The sequence below is a fragment of the Stomoxys calcitrans genome, chromosome 1 (genome assembly GCF_963082655.1).
Source record: "Stomoxys calcitrans chromosome 1, idStoCalc2.1, whole genome shotgun sequence".
Taxonomy (NCBI): Eukaryota; Metazoa; Arthropoda; class Insecta; order Diptera; family Muscidae; genus Stomoxys; species Stomoxys calcitrans.
In genome coordinates this window covers 34,512,570-34,528,957 of record NC_081552.1, presented here as the reverse complement: position 1 = coordinate 34,528,957, position 16,388 = coordinate 34,512,570, and the positions used below count along the sequence as shown (strand labels likewise).

Here is a 16,388-nt window from a genome sequence, read left to right as displayed (position 1 = left end):
CAGTGAGTTATGCTAGGCCCCTCGTCATTTTTCTGCAACTTGGCCCAAATCAGGCCAGATTTGGATATATTAGCTGCCATATAGACCGATATCTCGATTTAAAGTCTTGGCCCCATAAAAGGCGCATTTATAATCCGATTTTGTATGGTTCAGATCGGTTTATTTAAGATATACGATATATATGACCAATATTTTGGTATACACAATTGAACTATTATGACTTGTACTTATTAGTATTTGGTCCAAATCGGAACATATTTCGATATAACTGCTATGGGACATAAGGTATGCAATTTTCACCGGATTTTGATGGAAAGTGGTTTACATATATACTTGAGGTGGTGGATATCCAAAGTTCGGCCCGGCCGAACTTAACGCCTTTTTGCTTGTTTGTTCTATCCCACTGTGTATTGCAATTCACCTGTTCTAATTACTGAACCACAGAAAAGTCTACGGGATTTGCCAAGCAGATGACCTTGCGAAACTAGGATCTATCAAAAACATTTCAGGTGAACTACGATCTGTTGGTATGTCCTGCCCTAAGCGACGTGTTAGCCACACAATGCGGATTGTGAACACTCTATAATTATGTGGATCAATCTAGACTTGAAGAGGTCTACCGCTTTGCTGTTGTTGCCTCGACCTCCTTCTCGAAAGACACCACAGTATCGCATCGGCAACCAGGAACCAGAAAAAAGCGTTAAAATCCCTTCTTGTAAAATTCTCCATGTTACAATCTTCCTCGCTGGCGTTGCGTCGGTAATCCGAAACTTATCAATCCATTTCTCTGTAAGTAGGAGGACCCTTGTTCCATCCGAGCTCCATGTAGTGACTTCAACTTCACGTTATTCAAACACTAAGTAATTATCGCTTAAAGACGTTTTATTGTTTATCTTTAATTTTCCAAAGACATTTGTTAACGAAATTAAGTTCCCAAAAGAATTTCATGTTTCACTTTGTACCTTTACCTTAAAGAATCCCTTGTAAAAAGTGTCTTTCTTCTGTGTAAGGGAGTAGTTAAAATCTGCAGTAACATTGGGCAGATAAAGTGGAAAATCCAAACCATCCAAAGAAAAATTCGCAAAGCAATATTCAGTGTGCTAAAGGAAGAAGGTTTAGAAAAATTCTCCAAGTTATGACTACCTTCAACAATCTTACCGCCTTCATGGGACATGTTTTGGGAAACTTGGCATGGTTTAAACCTCCTATAATTTTTCGAATTAAATTCTTTTTGCCTAAATTCTTAATACTTTGTATCAAAGTGCAACCATTATAGGTTGCATTAAGCAGATTCAAATTTCTTTTGCCCTTGGTGCGTACCATGGCCTTAAAAGTGGCATCGAAAGTTTTAATCTCTTGCAAGAACTCAAAGCATCCGCCAAAAAAAATACTTTTGCCATAGTGGTTCAAGTTAACATCCAGTTTTTTGTAATAACCGGGTAGTACTTCATAGCGAAAGGCTTCGAATTGAATGGATGATAAGGCCTAGGTGATAAATTAGATTTGTTAGAAAGCAAATTTTTGTTCCTTTTTCATATTTCATACTCACTCCGCCATTAGAAAAGCATAGCAATGACATAAAGATAATGACCCTATATCTAGCGTGACCATAACCACACCGCATAATGAAAACGTTGACTTGCTTTTTACGACTGGTTTACGCTGAATCGTTTAATTTAAAAGGCTTGAAATTAGTAAACACGAATTAGGTTTAAAATGAGTTTTTAATAATCACAAAAAATGCATTAATGAATCAAATAAACGGGTGCTAAGTTTGGCCTGGCCGAATTTTATATACCCTCTACCATGGATGGCATTTGCCAAGTTCTTTGCCCGGCATCGATTTATAGGCAATGCTATTGGAGTTATATGAGGTTTTGAACCAATTCTAACCTTAGATGGTTTGAACGTTTAAGACCATTGTAGAAGCCAATGTGCAAAATTTCAGCTTAATCGGATTCGAGTTGCGCCCTATAGTTCGCAAATCGGTTTAAATGGGAGCTATGTCCGGTTATGGACCGATGCATACCATACTTGGCATAGTTGTTGGAATTAAAAACATAACTCTGTAACGGAAGTTATAAAAGGCTGAGGTATATTCAGTCAGATCGAGTGTTAACTTAAGGACCCACAAACCTGTGATAACACAAGTTAAGGCCAAGGCTTGACAATAATTAGGTTAGGTGAGGTTAGGTTGAACAGAGGGTGCAGATATAAATTGTTGTGCGCTCTAAAAACTATAAAGTAACCTCTAACAAGTAAAAGGGCGTTAAGTTCGGCCGGGCCGAACTTTGGATACCCACAACCTCGGGTATATATGTAAACCACCTTTCATCAAAATCCGGTGAAAAATGCATACCTTATCCCCCATAGCGGCTATATAGACATATCAAACGACTTAGACCAAATGCTTATAAGTTCAAGTCATTGTTCAACCGAGAGATCGGTCTATATGGCAGCTATATCCAAATCTGGTTCGATCTGAGCCAAATTGAAGACCAACATCGAAGAGCCCAACACACCTCACTGTCCCAAATTTCGGCGACATCGGGCAATAAATGCGCTTTTTATGGGCCCAAAACCTTAAATCGAGAGATCGTCTATATGGCAGCTATTGGGTTGCCCAAAAAGTAATTGCGGATTTTTAAAAGAAAGTAAATGCATTTTTAATAAAACTTAGAATGAACTTTAATCATATATACTTTTTTTGCACTTTTTTTCTAAAGCAAGCTAAAAATAACAGCTGATAACTGACAGAAGAAAGAATGCAATTACAGAGTCACAAGCTGTGAAAAAATTTTTCAACGCCGACTATATGAAAAATCCGCAATTACCTTTTGGGCAACCCAATACAAAGATATCGACGGGCTCAACACAACTCACCGTCCCAGATTTCAGCAAAATCGAAAATACATGTAGCTTTAATCGGCCTAAGACCCTTAATCGGAGGATCGGTTTATATGGCAGCTATATCCAAATCTGGACCGATCTGAGCCACATTGAAGAAGGATGTCGCAGGGCCTAACACAACTCACTGAACCAAATTTCAGCAAAATCGGTTAATAAATGCGGCTTTAATGGGCCTTAGACCCTAAATCTGAGGATCGGTCTATGTGGCAGCTATATCCAAATCTGGACCGATCTGGGCCAAAATGACGAAAGATGTCGAAGGGCTCAACACAACTCACTGTCCTAAATTTCAGCAAAATCGAATAATAAATGTGGCTTTTATAAGCCTAAGACCCTAAATCTGAGGATCGGTCCATATGCCAGCTATATCCAAACCTGGACTGATCTGGGTCAAATTGACGAATGATGTCGTAGGGCCTAACACAACTCACTGACCCAAATTTCAGCAAAATCGGTTAATAAATGCGGCTTTAATGGGCCTTAGACCCTTAATCTGAGGATCGGTCTATACGGGGGCTATATCAAGATATAGTCCGATATAGCCCATCTTCGAACTTAACCTGCTTAAGGACAAAAAAAGAATCTGTGCAAAATTTCAGCTCAATATCTCTATTTTTAAAGACTGTAGCGTGATTTCAACAGACAGACGGACAGACGGACGGACATGTCTAGATCGTCTTAGATTTTTACGCTGATCAAGAATATATATGCTTTATAGGGTCGGAAATGGATATTTCGATGTGTTGCAAACGGAATGAAAAAACTGAATATACCCCCATCCTTCGGTGGTGGGTATAATAACTAGTAATTGATATGGTTCAGTCCAGAAACTTTGTTCCGTGTCGTCCATGGCTCCTAAATTAAGGCAATATAAATCTTGCCCTTGTTGATTGATTGATTCCTTATCAGAGCGTGTGTGGCAGTCTCCCTCCGGTGGAGGTTTATCTGGATTACCTCAATCATTGGTCCTCCAGTAGATGGGCGTCTTGGGGAGTAGATCTCATCGTCTGCTCCCTGTTCTTTAGACTGCATTGACATTCCTGTAACTGCACTGCCTGATGTCGTCATTTTAGGTTCTTTGCCTATTCTAGTCTTCCGACTCTTTACAATGTCGCTAATGGTTCCATCATCGGGTCCCTGTTCGTTGAGCTGTATTGGGTTTCCATTTCCTGTATTGCCTAGTGCTTCAATACTAAGATCTTTGTCTATCTTAGCCTTCCAAATCTTAAGTAAATGGGCATCTTGGGACTAGGTGATGGTACCATCATCGGCTCCATGTTCGTTGGGTTGCATTGAGACTCCTGTCGCGCTGCCTAATGTTTCAATATTAGGATCTTTACCTAGCCCAGTATTCCGAATTTTGAAGTCGGTGATGCGTCCGTCGTCGGGTTCCTGTTTGTTAGGATGTGTTGGGCATCTCGCCACTACACTGCCTGATATTTTAGTATTAGGATCTTTGCTTATCCTAGTCTTTCTAATATTGAGAGATGACGTGATTGTCTCGTTGTCGGCCCCCTGTTCGTTGGATGGTGTTTAGTCACCTGCCACTGCACGGCCTGATGTCTTAAAATGAGAATTTCTGCCTATCCTAGTCTTCCCAATCTTGAACAAGTAAAAGCGTGCTAAGTTCGGCCGGGCCGAATCTTATATACCCTCCACCATGGAGCGCATTTGTCGAGTTCCGGGCATCTCTTCTTTGGGAAAAAAGGATATAAGAAAAGATTTCCTCTGCTATTAGAGCGATATCAAGATATGGTCCGGTTTGGACCACAATTAAATTATATGTTGGAGACCTGTGTAAAATGTCAGCCAATTCGAATAAGAATTGCGCCCTTTGGGGCTCAAGAAGTAAAATAGAGAGATCGATTTATATGGGAGCTGTATCGGGCTATAGACCGATTCAGACCATAATACACACGTATGTTGATGGTCATGAGAGAATCCGTCGTACAAAATTTCAGGCAAATCGGATAATAATTGCGCACTCTAGAGGCTCTAGAAGTCAAGACCCAAGATCGGTTAATATGACAGCTATATCAGGTTATGGACCGATTTGAACCATACTTGCACAGTTGTTGGATATCATAACAAAACGCGTCGTGCAAAATTTCATTCCAATCGGATAAGAATTGCGCACTCTAGAGGCTGAAGAATTCAAGACCCAAGATCGGTTTATATGACAGCTATATTACGTAATGGCCCGAATTGAACCATACTTAGCACAGTTGTTAGAAGTGATACTAAAACACTATGTGCAAAATTTCAGTCTAGTCGGATGAGAATTGCGCCCTCTAGAGGCTCAAGAAGTCAAGACCCAATATCGGTTTATATGGCAGCTAAATCAGGTTATAGACCGATTTGAACCACACTTGGCACAGTTATTGGATATCATAACAAAACACGTAGTGCAAAATTTCATTCCAATTGGATAAAAATTGCGCACTCTAGAGGCTCAAGAAGTCAAGACCCAAGATCGGTTTATATTGGAGCTATATCAGGTTATGGACCGATTTGAACCATACTTGGCACAGTTATTGGATATCGTAGCAAAACACGTCGTGCAAAATTTCATTCAAATCGGATAAGAATTGCGCACTCTAGAGGCTCAAGAAGTCGAGACCCCAGATCGGTTTATATGGCAGCTATATCAGGTTATGAACCGATTTGAATCATACTTGGCACAATTGTTGGATATTATAACAAAACACGTCGTGCAAAATTTCATTCCAATCGGATAAGAATTGCGCACTCTAGAGGCTCAGGAAGTCAAGACCCAAGATCCGTTTATATGGCAGCTATATCAGGTTATGGACCGATTTGAACCATACTTGGCACAGTTGTTGGATATCATAACAAAACACGTCGTTCAAAATTTCATCCCAATCGGATAAGAATTGCGCACTCTAGAGGCTCAGGAAGTCAAGACCCAAGATCGGTTTATATGGCAGCTATATCAAAACATGGACCGATATGGCCCATTTACAATACAATACCAACCGACCTACACTAATAAGAAGTATTTGTGCAAAATTTCAAGCGGCTAGCTTTACTCCTTCGGAAGTTAGCGTGCTTTCGACAGACAGACGGACGGGCGGACAGACGGACGGACATGGCTAGATCGACATAAAATTGCACGACCATCAAGAATATATATACTTTGTGGGGTCTCAGACGAATATTTCGAGTAGTTACAATCAGAATGACGAAATTAGTATACCCCCCATCTTATGGTGGAGGGTATAAAAACGCCCGATTCGGAGATGGGTGCTCCGATTTACCCGAAATTTAGTTTGTTTATAATTACTCGAAAACCGACATTTGGAACACTTATTTAAGGTGGGTGGTGGGAGCTGGCGGCCGCCCCAGCTCTTAAACCCACTAAATTTAAATATACACTCATAACGACAAAATCAAGTTCACATGAAAGATATTTGAGACTAGAGCACGAATCAGACAGAGGGAGATCCACCTCACCCCTAAAAACACCCTTATACCGGACATATTTATCGACCATAACAATGTCATGGTTCAAATGTCAGAAATTCGGGAGTAGAACACCAATATCATATCCACATTGAGGCGAAAGATCTGAAAGGCCGTACCAGCACCACCAAGCAGGACTTTTCTCCTGGCCGTGACAATAAAGGGGTTCAGATGAGATAAGAGAGTGAAAGAAGGCGCAGGCCCTGTCTAGGTAGTAAATAATATTTTGTGATCTGATTTTCCCTTCATCTTTCAATACTTCTTATCGCAATGTGTTTTGTCGTATTTAGTTTAACGTGGTTTAACCCCTGCATTATATTGTAGCTGATTGAAGTAATTTAATTTAAATCGCTTTTCATGGAAATTATCGATATGGTCCTCCTGCTTATCGCTATCTTTATTTCGTTTGCGCCTAAACGTATGCTTCACATTGCAAAGATGTGCCAAACGTCCCCTTCTATTGAGGGTATAGTTGGTGCTTAAGCCATAACTATGGTTACTGATTTACTGAGGGCTAAACAACTCTAATTAGTGGCTTTGTACAAAACAAACCACCATAATAACCAATTAAGAAGTACCTAATTGACTATTAAATTTATTTATGGTTGAGTTGTTTCAATAAAAATAAAAAAAAATATATGATTTCAAGTAAATTATGTTGAAGCATGGCAACAGAAGTATAAATCAAAACCAAAACAAGCTCTTTGTTTTGTGGTGCAATAAAAACTTACCCCAACGGCTCAAGTGACCCTTGTTAGGACGTTTAATTATCAAAGGAAACAAAGAAACATTAAAATTTTCTTTATGGCTTGTATTTTGATGATATTATTATACTTATTTTTGTGTGGTGTGTTTGTTCTTTACATCTTAAATAGGTTGGTGGTTTTTAGAAAATTAATATCTTAATTTCTTAATATGTAATTCGTATATCGTTAAATTCGAAAATCATAAATTCTAATCACAAGTCTATTTACACATGGTAACCCATAAGGTTACCAACTGTACAAAAAAAAAAATTTTTTTTTTCAAAGTGCCAAAGAAAAGTAACGAATTTTTCGTTATAGAAAAATTACGTCTTTTTTTTTATTTCATATTTATTTTGCAATAAATTCTACAATTTATATCTTGGCATTTTGTTGATTTCTGTTTACCTACATATTTTTGTTTCAAAATACAACAAAAAAAAAGGTAAAAAGAAATAAAAAGAAATATGAACCAAACATTGTGTGTGCTTTCCATGTCCTCTAGAGTAGTGAGGCTACTTTTTTTTTGAAAATTTTTTGGAATACCTTTAATTAACAAATATCACGCTAAGTTTTATTGACTTGCCACAAGTTGAACTTTAAACAGTTTGCCAGCCATTCAGCCATTTAGCCTTGGCATGAAACATTCGACGTCAATAAGGCCAAAAACATTGAAAAATTCTAGTTTTGCTGAGCAACGATGGGCTGTTTGCTTTCGCCCCTCCCTTTTCCCCTGTATGGCATGTCAATTTCTGATGGGGTCACACATTCTCGTCCAGTTCTAATTGGCCAATATGTCGTGTTAGGTATTCATCTTTTTCGTTTTCCTTCAGCATTTGTTCTCGAGACTAATTGGTGTTACCTTCTGAGGCGTCCTCGTGGTAGCACTCAAAGTAACGCTCCCCCTCAGTATTGGCATCATCTGCGTTGGTGGCAATTAAAATTCGTAGGCCTAGATTTTACAAAAAAAAAAAAAGAGGGAAAAGAGAAAAGAAGAAAACACACCAAGATTAAGATTGAGTTAAGAATTTCTAAGTATCGCCTAAGGATATCAAGCTAAAAGACCCATAAAAGATTTACGCATTTACCCGCAGTTATTTTTTAATTTTTCTTTGCTTACGGCCAACAAACATTGAATGAAGGACAATGACGATAATGGCAAGAAGGAGAATTTCTTAAAAAAAAAAATCAGGTTATAAATTACCAGTAAATCCCATTAATTATGACCTTTTCTATCACCCAAACGTTGACATTTTATACCCCAGACATGAAAGTTTAATAGCTTGGCATTTTTTTCTTTCTTAGTTTTTTAACAAAAAAAAAATATATATTTAGATATTTTGGGACTAAGCAACCACATCCTTAATGCCTTATTTAATGAGTAGGCTAACGACAAAAAGCTGGGACTTTAAAAATTAACATTTCCATTACCAAGGCCCAGGGATCACAAAAACCCACCCGAAAACCCACAGATGTCACTTTCAATTTTGAAGCTTATTCATCCTTTTGTTTTTTTTTTTTTTTTTTTGCTTTCATTTTTCGTTTTATGGCATGTCACTAACTCTTAGAGGCAATTAGTAATAACTTCACCTTTCCTCAGGGCATAAGTAAATGGGTCCGGGCCCTATGTAACTCAGTGTCAGAAAAATTATGGTCACAAAAAGTTGACATAATATTTGATTTACTTGGCTTCCCTTTTTTAATATCATAATTAGAAAATATGAATCGTACTACCCTCAAAGAATTGTGACTTAATTTTTGCTATAATTTATTTAAATTACTTCCTATTGTTGTTAGCCCAAAAATAGGAGGCCTACTATTGGGTTGCCCAACAAGTAATTGCGGATTTTTTAAAAGAAAGAAAATGCATTTTTAATACAACTTAGAATGAACTTTAATCAAATATACTTTTTTTACACTTTTTTTCTAAAGCAAGCTAAAAGTAACAGCTGATAACTGACAGAAGAGAGAATGCAATTACAGAGTCACAAGCCGTTGAAAAAATTTGTCAACGCCGACTATATGAAAAATCCGCAATTACTTTTTGGGCAACCTCATACACATAATGGCTGCACTAATAAAGGTGAATCAGAAAATTAGGGGAAAATAAAGGATTTAGGCAAAGTGCCCAAAACAAATCAATGAGTGGTAAAGAGACTAGTAGGGGAAACATCAAAAGATTCGGGAACACTAGCCCTGTTTTATTTTAGTACCATATCGCTTAACGATAACACATGCCGCAACGGCATTCAAAATTGGAAAAAAATGCATTTTTTTGGGAGGACACCGTAGCGCATACGTTTACATGTCCGCCTATGACGCTAAAAGCCAGGGTTCGAATACTGGCGAGACCATCAGGAAAAATTTAATTTTCAGCGGTGGTTTTCCCCGTCTAATGATGACATCACTTATGAGAGAGTATGCCATGTAAAAACTTCTCTCCTATAGAGTGCGCAATTCTTATCCGATTGGAATGAAATTTCGCACGACGTGTTTTGTTATGATATCCAACAACTGTGCCAAGTATGGTTGCAATCGGTTCATAACCTGATATAGCTGTCATATAAACAGATCTGGGGACTTGACTTCTTGAGCCTATAGAGGCCGCAATTCCTATCCAATTTGGCTGAAATTTTGCATGACGTATTTTATTCTTACTTTCAACAACTGTGTCAAATAAGGTTCAAACCGGTTCATAACTTGATATAGCCGCCATCATAACCCGATATAGCTGGGATCTTGACTTCTTAAGCCTCTAGAGGTCGCAATTATTATCCGATTTGCCTGAAATTTTGTACGACAGATCTTCTCATGACCATCAACATTCGTGTTTATTATGGTCTGAATCGGTCTATAGCCCGATACAGCTCCCATATAAATCGATCTCTCTATTTTACTTCTTGAGCCCCCAAAGGGCGCAATTCTTATTCGAATTGGCTGACATTTTACACAGGTCTCCAACATAATTATAATTTAATTGTGGTCCAAACCGGACCATATCTTAATATCGCTCTAATAGCAGAGCAAATCTTTTCTTATATCCTTTTTTGCCTAAGAAGAGATGCCGGGAAAAGAACTCGACAAATGCAATCCATGGTGGAGGGTATATAAGATTCGGCCCGGCCGAATTTAGCACGCTTGTACTTGTTAAAGACTATAGCGTGATTTCAACAGCCAGACGGACGGACATGTCTAGATCGTTTTTGATTTTTACGCTGATCAAGAATAGATTGTATATACTTTGTAGGATCGGAAATGGATACTTCGATGTGTTGCAAACGGAATGACAAAATGAATATACCTCCATCCTTCGGTGGTGGTTGCAATTGGATAAACTTAATGGAGACACCAACGTGCAGCATTTATCTTTTGGTATGGTAAACTATCGGTCCTTAAAATAAAGAAAAATAAAATATAGGAATTTGGTTGCGGTTGTTTGCGGCATTATTTTTAACTTTCCACCCGAAGACGGGCCTTCCAGGTAGTTTGAGTGGCTATATTTTCCATAGACAAAAATTTATTTAGATGAGTGCAAACAACTACGTTTGTGCTTAACGATTTGAGGGGAAATCTCAACGAACGAAAGCAGAATACCCACCACCGATGGATGGGGGTATATTCATTTTGTCATTCCGTTTGCAACACATCGAAATATCCATTTCCGACCCTATAAAGTATATATAATCTTGATCAGCGTAAAAATCTAAGACGATCTAGACATGTCCGTCCGTCTGTCTGTTGAAATCACGCTACAGTCTTTAAAAAAAGAGATATTGAGCTGAAATTTTGCACAGACTCTTTTTTTGTTCATAAGCAGGTTAAGTTCGAAGATGGGCTATATCGGACTATATCTTGATATAGCTGCCATATAGACCGATCCTCCGATTTAGGGTCTAAGGCCCATAAAAGCCACATTTATTATCCGATTTCGCTGAAATTTGGGACAGTGAGTTGTCTTAGGCTCTTCGACTTCCTCCGTTAATTTGGTCCAGATCGGTTCAGATTTGGATATAGCTGCCATATAGACCGATCCTCCGGTTTACGGTCTTAGGCCCACAAAAGCCACATTTATAATCCGATTTTGATGAAATTCGGGACAGTAAATTGTGTAAGGCCCATCGACATCCTTTGTTAATTTGGCTCAGATCGGTCCAGATTTGGATATAGCTGCCATATAGATCGATACTCCGATTTATGGTGTAAGGCCCATAATAGCCACATTCATTATCCGATTTTGCTGAAATTTGGGACAGTGAGATGTGTTAGGCCCTTTGACATATTTCTTCAATTTGGTCCAGATCGGTTCAAATTTGGATATAGCTGCCATATAGACCGATTTCTTGGTTTATGGTTTTGGGCCCATAAAATGCTCATTTATTGCCCGATGTCCCCGAAATTTGGAACAGTGAGTTAAGTTAAGCCCCTTGACATACTTCTGCAATGTCGCACAGATCGGTCCAGATTTGGATATAGCTGCCATATAGACCGATATCTAGGTTTTAGGTTTTGGGGCCATAAAAGACGCATTTATTGTCCGATGTCGCTGAAATTTGAGACAGTGAGTTTGGTTAGGCTCTTCGACGTCCTTCTTCAATTTTGCCCAGATCGGTCCAGATTTGAATATAGCTGCCATATAGACCGATCTCTGGATTTAAGGTTTAGGGCCCATTAAAGAGGCATTTATTGTCCGATTTCGCTGAAATTTGGGACAGTGCTTAGTGTTAGGCTCTTCGACATGTTTATGCAACTTGGCCCAAATCGGTCCAGATTTGGATATAGCTGCCATGTAGACCGATATCTCGATTTAAAGTCTTGGCCCCATAAAAGTCGCATTTATAATCCGATTTCACTGAAATTTGACACAGTGACTTATGTTCGGCTTTTCGACATCCGTGTCGTATATAGTTCAGATCGGTATGAGGTATATGAGTATAAGGTATGAAATTTTCACCGAATTTTGATGAAAGGTGGTTTACGTACATACCCGAGGTGGTGGGTATCCAAAGTTCGGCCCGGCCGAACTTAACGCCTTTTTACTTGTTAGTAGCTATATCTAAAAATAAACCGATCTGAACTATATACGACACGGATGTCGAAAAGCATAACCTAAGTCAGTGTGTCAAATTTCAGTGCAATCGGATTAAAACAGCGCCTTTTATGGGGCCAAGACTTTAAATCGAGAGATCGGTCTATATGGCAGCTATATGCAAGTCTTGATCGATCTAGACCAAATTGCAGAAATATGTGGAGGGGCTTAACTTAAGTCTTTGTCCCAAATTTCGGCAACATCGGACAATAAATGCGCTTTTTATGACCCCAAAACCTAAAGCCGAGAGATCGGTCTATATGGCAGCTATATCCAAATGTGGACCGATCTGAGCCAAATTGACGGAGAATGTTGAAGGGGCTAACACAACTCACTGTCCCAAATTTCCGCAAAATAAGATAATAAATGTGGCTTTTATGGGCCTAAGACCCTAAATTGGAGGATCGGTCTATATGGCAGCTATATCCAAATCGGAACCGATCTGAGCCATATTGACGGAGAATGTTGAAGGGGCTAACGCAACTCACTTTCCCAAATTTCAGCAAAATCGGATAATAAAACTGGCTTTTATACCCCTAAGACCCTAAATCGAAAGTTCGGTCTATAATGCAGCTATATCCAAATCTAGACTGATCTGAGCCATATTGACGGAGGATGTCGAGAAGCCTAAGACAACGTACTGTCCCAAATTTCAGCAGTATCGGATTATAAATGTAGCTTTTATGGGCCTATGACCCTAAATCGAAGGATCGGCCTATATGGCAGCTATATCCAAATCTGGACCGATCTGGGCTAAATTGGCAAAGGATGTCGAAGGACCTAAGATAACTCACTGTCCCAAATTTCAGCAAAATCGGATAATAAATGTGGCTTTTATGGACCTAAGACCCTAAATCGAAGGATCGGTCTATATGGCAGCTATATCCAAATCTGGACTGATCTGAGCCATATTGACGGAGGATGTCGAGAGGCCTAAGACAACGTACTGTCCCAAATTTCAGCAACATCGGATTATAAATGTAGCTTTTATGGGCCTATGACCCTAAATCGAAGGATCGGCCTATATGGCAGCTATATCCAAATCTGAACCGATCTGGGCTAAATTAGCAAAGGATGTCGAAGGACCTAAGATAACTCACTGTCCCAAATTTCAGCAAAATCGGATAATAAATGTGGCTTTTATGGACCTAAGACCCTAAATCGAAGGATCGGCCTATATGGCAGCTATATCCAAATCTGGACCGATCTGGGCTAAATTGGCAAAGGATGTCGAAGGGCCAAACACAATTCACTGTCCCAAATTTCAGCAAAATCGGATAATAAATGAGGCTTTTATTGGCCAAAGACCCTAAATCGGCGGATCGGTCTATATGGGGGCTATATGAAGATATAGTCCGATACAGCCGATCTTGGAACTTAACCTGCTTGTGGACAAAAAAGAATCTGTGCAAAGTTTCAGCTCAATATCTCTATTTTTAAAGACTGTAGCGTGATTTCAACAGAATATATATAGTTTATAGGATCGGAAATGGATATTTCGATGTGTTGCAAACGGAATGACAAAATGAATATACCCCCATCCTTCGGTGGTGGGTATAAAAATTGATATCAGACACTAAAATAAGTTATTCAGAACAATTAGTATCCCAAACCATGGAAGTGTTAGCCATTTGTTGGTGAAAATGTGTAATAATTGAATTTCAATCTCTTATTTCAGTTATATTTGGTTAGTTGCTAATTTATAGAATTTTTATAATTTTCAAATACCAAGCGACGCACAAATAAGATAGACACTAATGGAAACTTCATTATAACTAACATCATATTCGTTGTAATAATAATCACCATCGTCATTGTCATCATCATCTTTGCCATAAGTCATGAACATTGAAATATTTATTTGTTTGCTTTGCGTTTTTTTTTTTTCTAGTTCTACTCACTTACCCATCTTACTTTAACTCTTAAAGTCTCTGTTGTCGTATAGTTTTAGATCCAAAAAAATGCCAAAATAAAAGTGAAGGAACCCATAACCCACACCACATGAGCATAGGCCATTGTCGTAGTCATAGCCATGGCCAAAATAATAAACAATTTAATTTGGGTTAATTGCACAAGAAACAAACAGAAGTACAAATAAACGCAATGCCAGTCAGCCAACCACCATACAAGCAAGGACCAAATATGCCGTCGGCCACCATTTACCACCCAAACCATCACAAGCGATATCATCATCGCCACCACCACCATCATCGCCAGCAAGCACCACATCAGCAAATAATCCACAATTCATCCGCACCGCACATTAGCCAAAGCATATATGCCAAATTTTTTTTTTTTGCCGCAGGAAAAACCATAAAAATATAGAAGTAAAAAAACAACATAGAGAAACAAACAAAAGTGAATAAAACAATATATTAAAATAAAAATAAAAAAAGGGAAATTGCTAAAAACAATAGCACGTGAAAAGACAAAAGCATAGAAAACTAGGGCAGAGATTTATGAAATGTGTATATGGAGGATAAGGCGAGGACGAAATAGCAATGCACTACTGGCAATGATTAAAAGCGAATTAAGTCCAATATTTGGTTTGAAATTTTCTTGTATCGAAATTTCGATTACACCTTCTCTTTTTTAGTGGGTTCTTGATAATGTTTTCACACCACATGTAAATTGCAAATTTTGCCCATGAACTTGCCACTAAGGAACAGGGGCAAACTCCCCACATATCAACTCAACGATAAGGGGCCTCCTTTTTATAGCCGAGTCCGAACGGCGTGCCGCAGTACGACACCTCTTTGGAGAGAAGTTCTACATGGCATAGTACCTCACAAATGTTGTCCGCATTAGGAGGGGGATCTCACCAGGATTCGAACCCAGGCGGACGTGCTAACTTTCTGGACCGATTTCGACCAAGTTGCAGATACATGTCGAAGAGCCTGACACAACTCACTGTCCCAAATTTTGGCGAAATCGGACAATAAATGCGCCTTTTATGGCCCCAAAACCAAAAATCAAGAGATCGGTCTATATTGCAGCTATATCCAAATCTGGACCGATCTGAGCCAAATTGACAAAGGATGTCGAAGGGCCTAACACAACTCGCTGTCCCAAATTTCAGCAAAATCGGATAATAAATGTGGCTTTTATCGGTCTAAGACCCTAAATCGGAGGATCGGTCTATATGGCAGCTATATCCAAATCTGGACCGATCTGGGCCAAATTGGCGAAGGATGTCGAAGGGCCTAACACAACTCGCTGTCCCAAATTTCGGAAAAATTGGATAATAAATGTGGCTTTTATGGGTCTAAGACCCTAAATCGGAGGATCGGTCTGTATGGCAGCTATATCCAAAACTGGACCGATCAGGGCCAAATTCGCGAAGGATGTCGAAGGGGCTAACACAACTCGCTGTCCCAAATTTCAGCGAAATCGGACTATAAATGTGGATTTTATGGGCCTTAGACCCTAAATCGGAGGATCGGTCTATACGGCAGCTATATCCAAATCTGGACCAATCTGAGCCAAATTGACAGAGGATATTTATGGGCCTAACACAACTCACTGTCCCAAATTTGACGAAGGATATCGAAGGGTCTAACACAACTTACTGTCTTAAATTTCAGTAAAATCGGATAATAAATGTGGCTTTTATAGGTCTAAGACCCTAAATCGGAAGATCGGTCTATATGGCAGCTATATCCAAAACTGAACCGATCTGGGCCAAATTCACGAAGGATATTGAAGGGCCTAACACAAATAACTGTCCCAAATTTCAGCAAAATCGGATAATAAATGTGGCTTTTTTTGGTCCTAAGACCCTAAATCGGAGGATCGGTCTATATGGCAGCTATATCCAAATCTGGACCGATCTGAGCCAAATTGACAGAGGATATTTGGGGGCCTAACACAACTCACTGTCCCAAATTTGAGCAAAATCGGATACTTTTTGAGGATAAATGTGGCTTTTATGGGTCTGAGACCCTAAATCGGCGGATCGGTCTATATGGGGGCTATATCTAGTTATAGTTCGATTTGGCCCATCTTATGGACAAACAAGTAAAAGCGTGCTAAGTTCGGCCGGGCCGAATCTTATATACCCTCCACCATGGATCGCATTTGTCGACTTCTTTTCCCGGCATCTCTTCTTAGGCAAAACAAGTAAAAGCGTGCTAAGTTCGGCCGGGCCGAATCTTATATACCCTCCA

At 39.2% G+C, this 16,388-nt stretch overlaps 2 protein-coding genes across 2 annotated transcripts in view; both read right to left on the bottom strand.

Moving 5' to 3' along the window:
- Positions 1–864: 864 nt before the first annotated feature.
- On the bottom strand, positions 865–1,667 carry LOC106091388 (uncharacterized). The gene is made up of 3 exons (XM_013257893.2): positions 1,550–1,667; positions 1,159–1,485; positions 865–1,100 (listed from the first exon to the last, which is right to left on the bottom strand). Exons 1-3 carry the CDS (start codon positions 1,622–1,624, stop codon positions 945–947), a joined length of 558 nt encoding a protein of 185 aa, XP_013113347.1. The 5' UTR covers positions 1,625–1,667; the 3' UTR covers positions 865–944.
- Positions 1,668–7,183: 5,516 nt separating this feature from the next.
- Positions 7,184–16,388, bottom strand: part of LOC106092958 (Ig-like and fibronectin type-III domain-containing protein 2) — a 345,343-nt gene continuing 336,138 nt past the window's right edge. Inside the window, exon 16 of the mRNA XM_059361379.1 lies at positions 7,184–8,088. Within this exon, the coding sequence (XP_059217362.1) occupies positions 8,074–8,088 (15 nt within the window). The 3' untranslated portion in view covers positions 7,184–8,073. The remainder of the gene's footprint in view (positions 8,089–16,388) is intronic.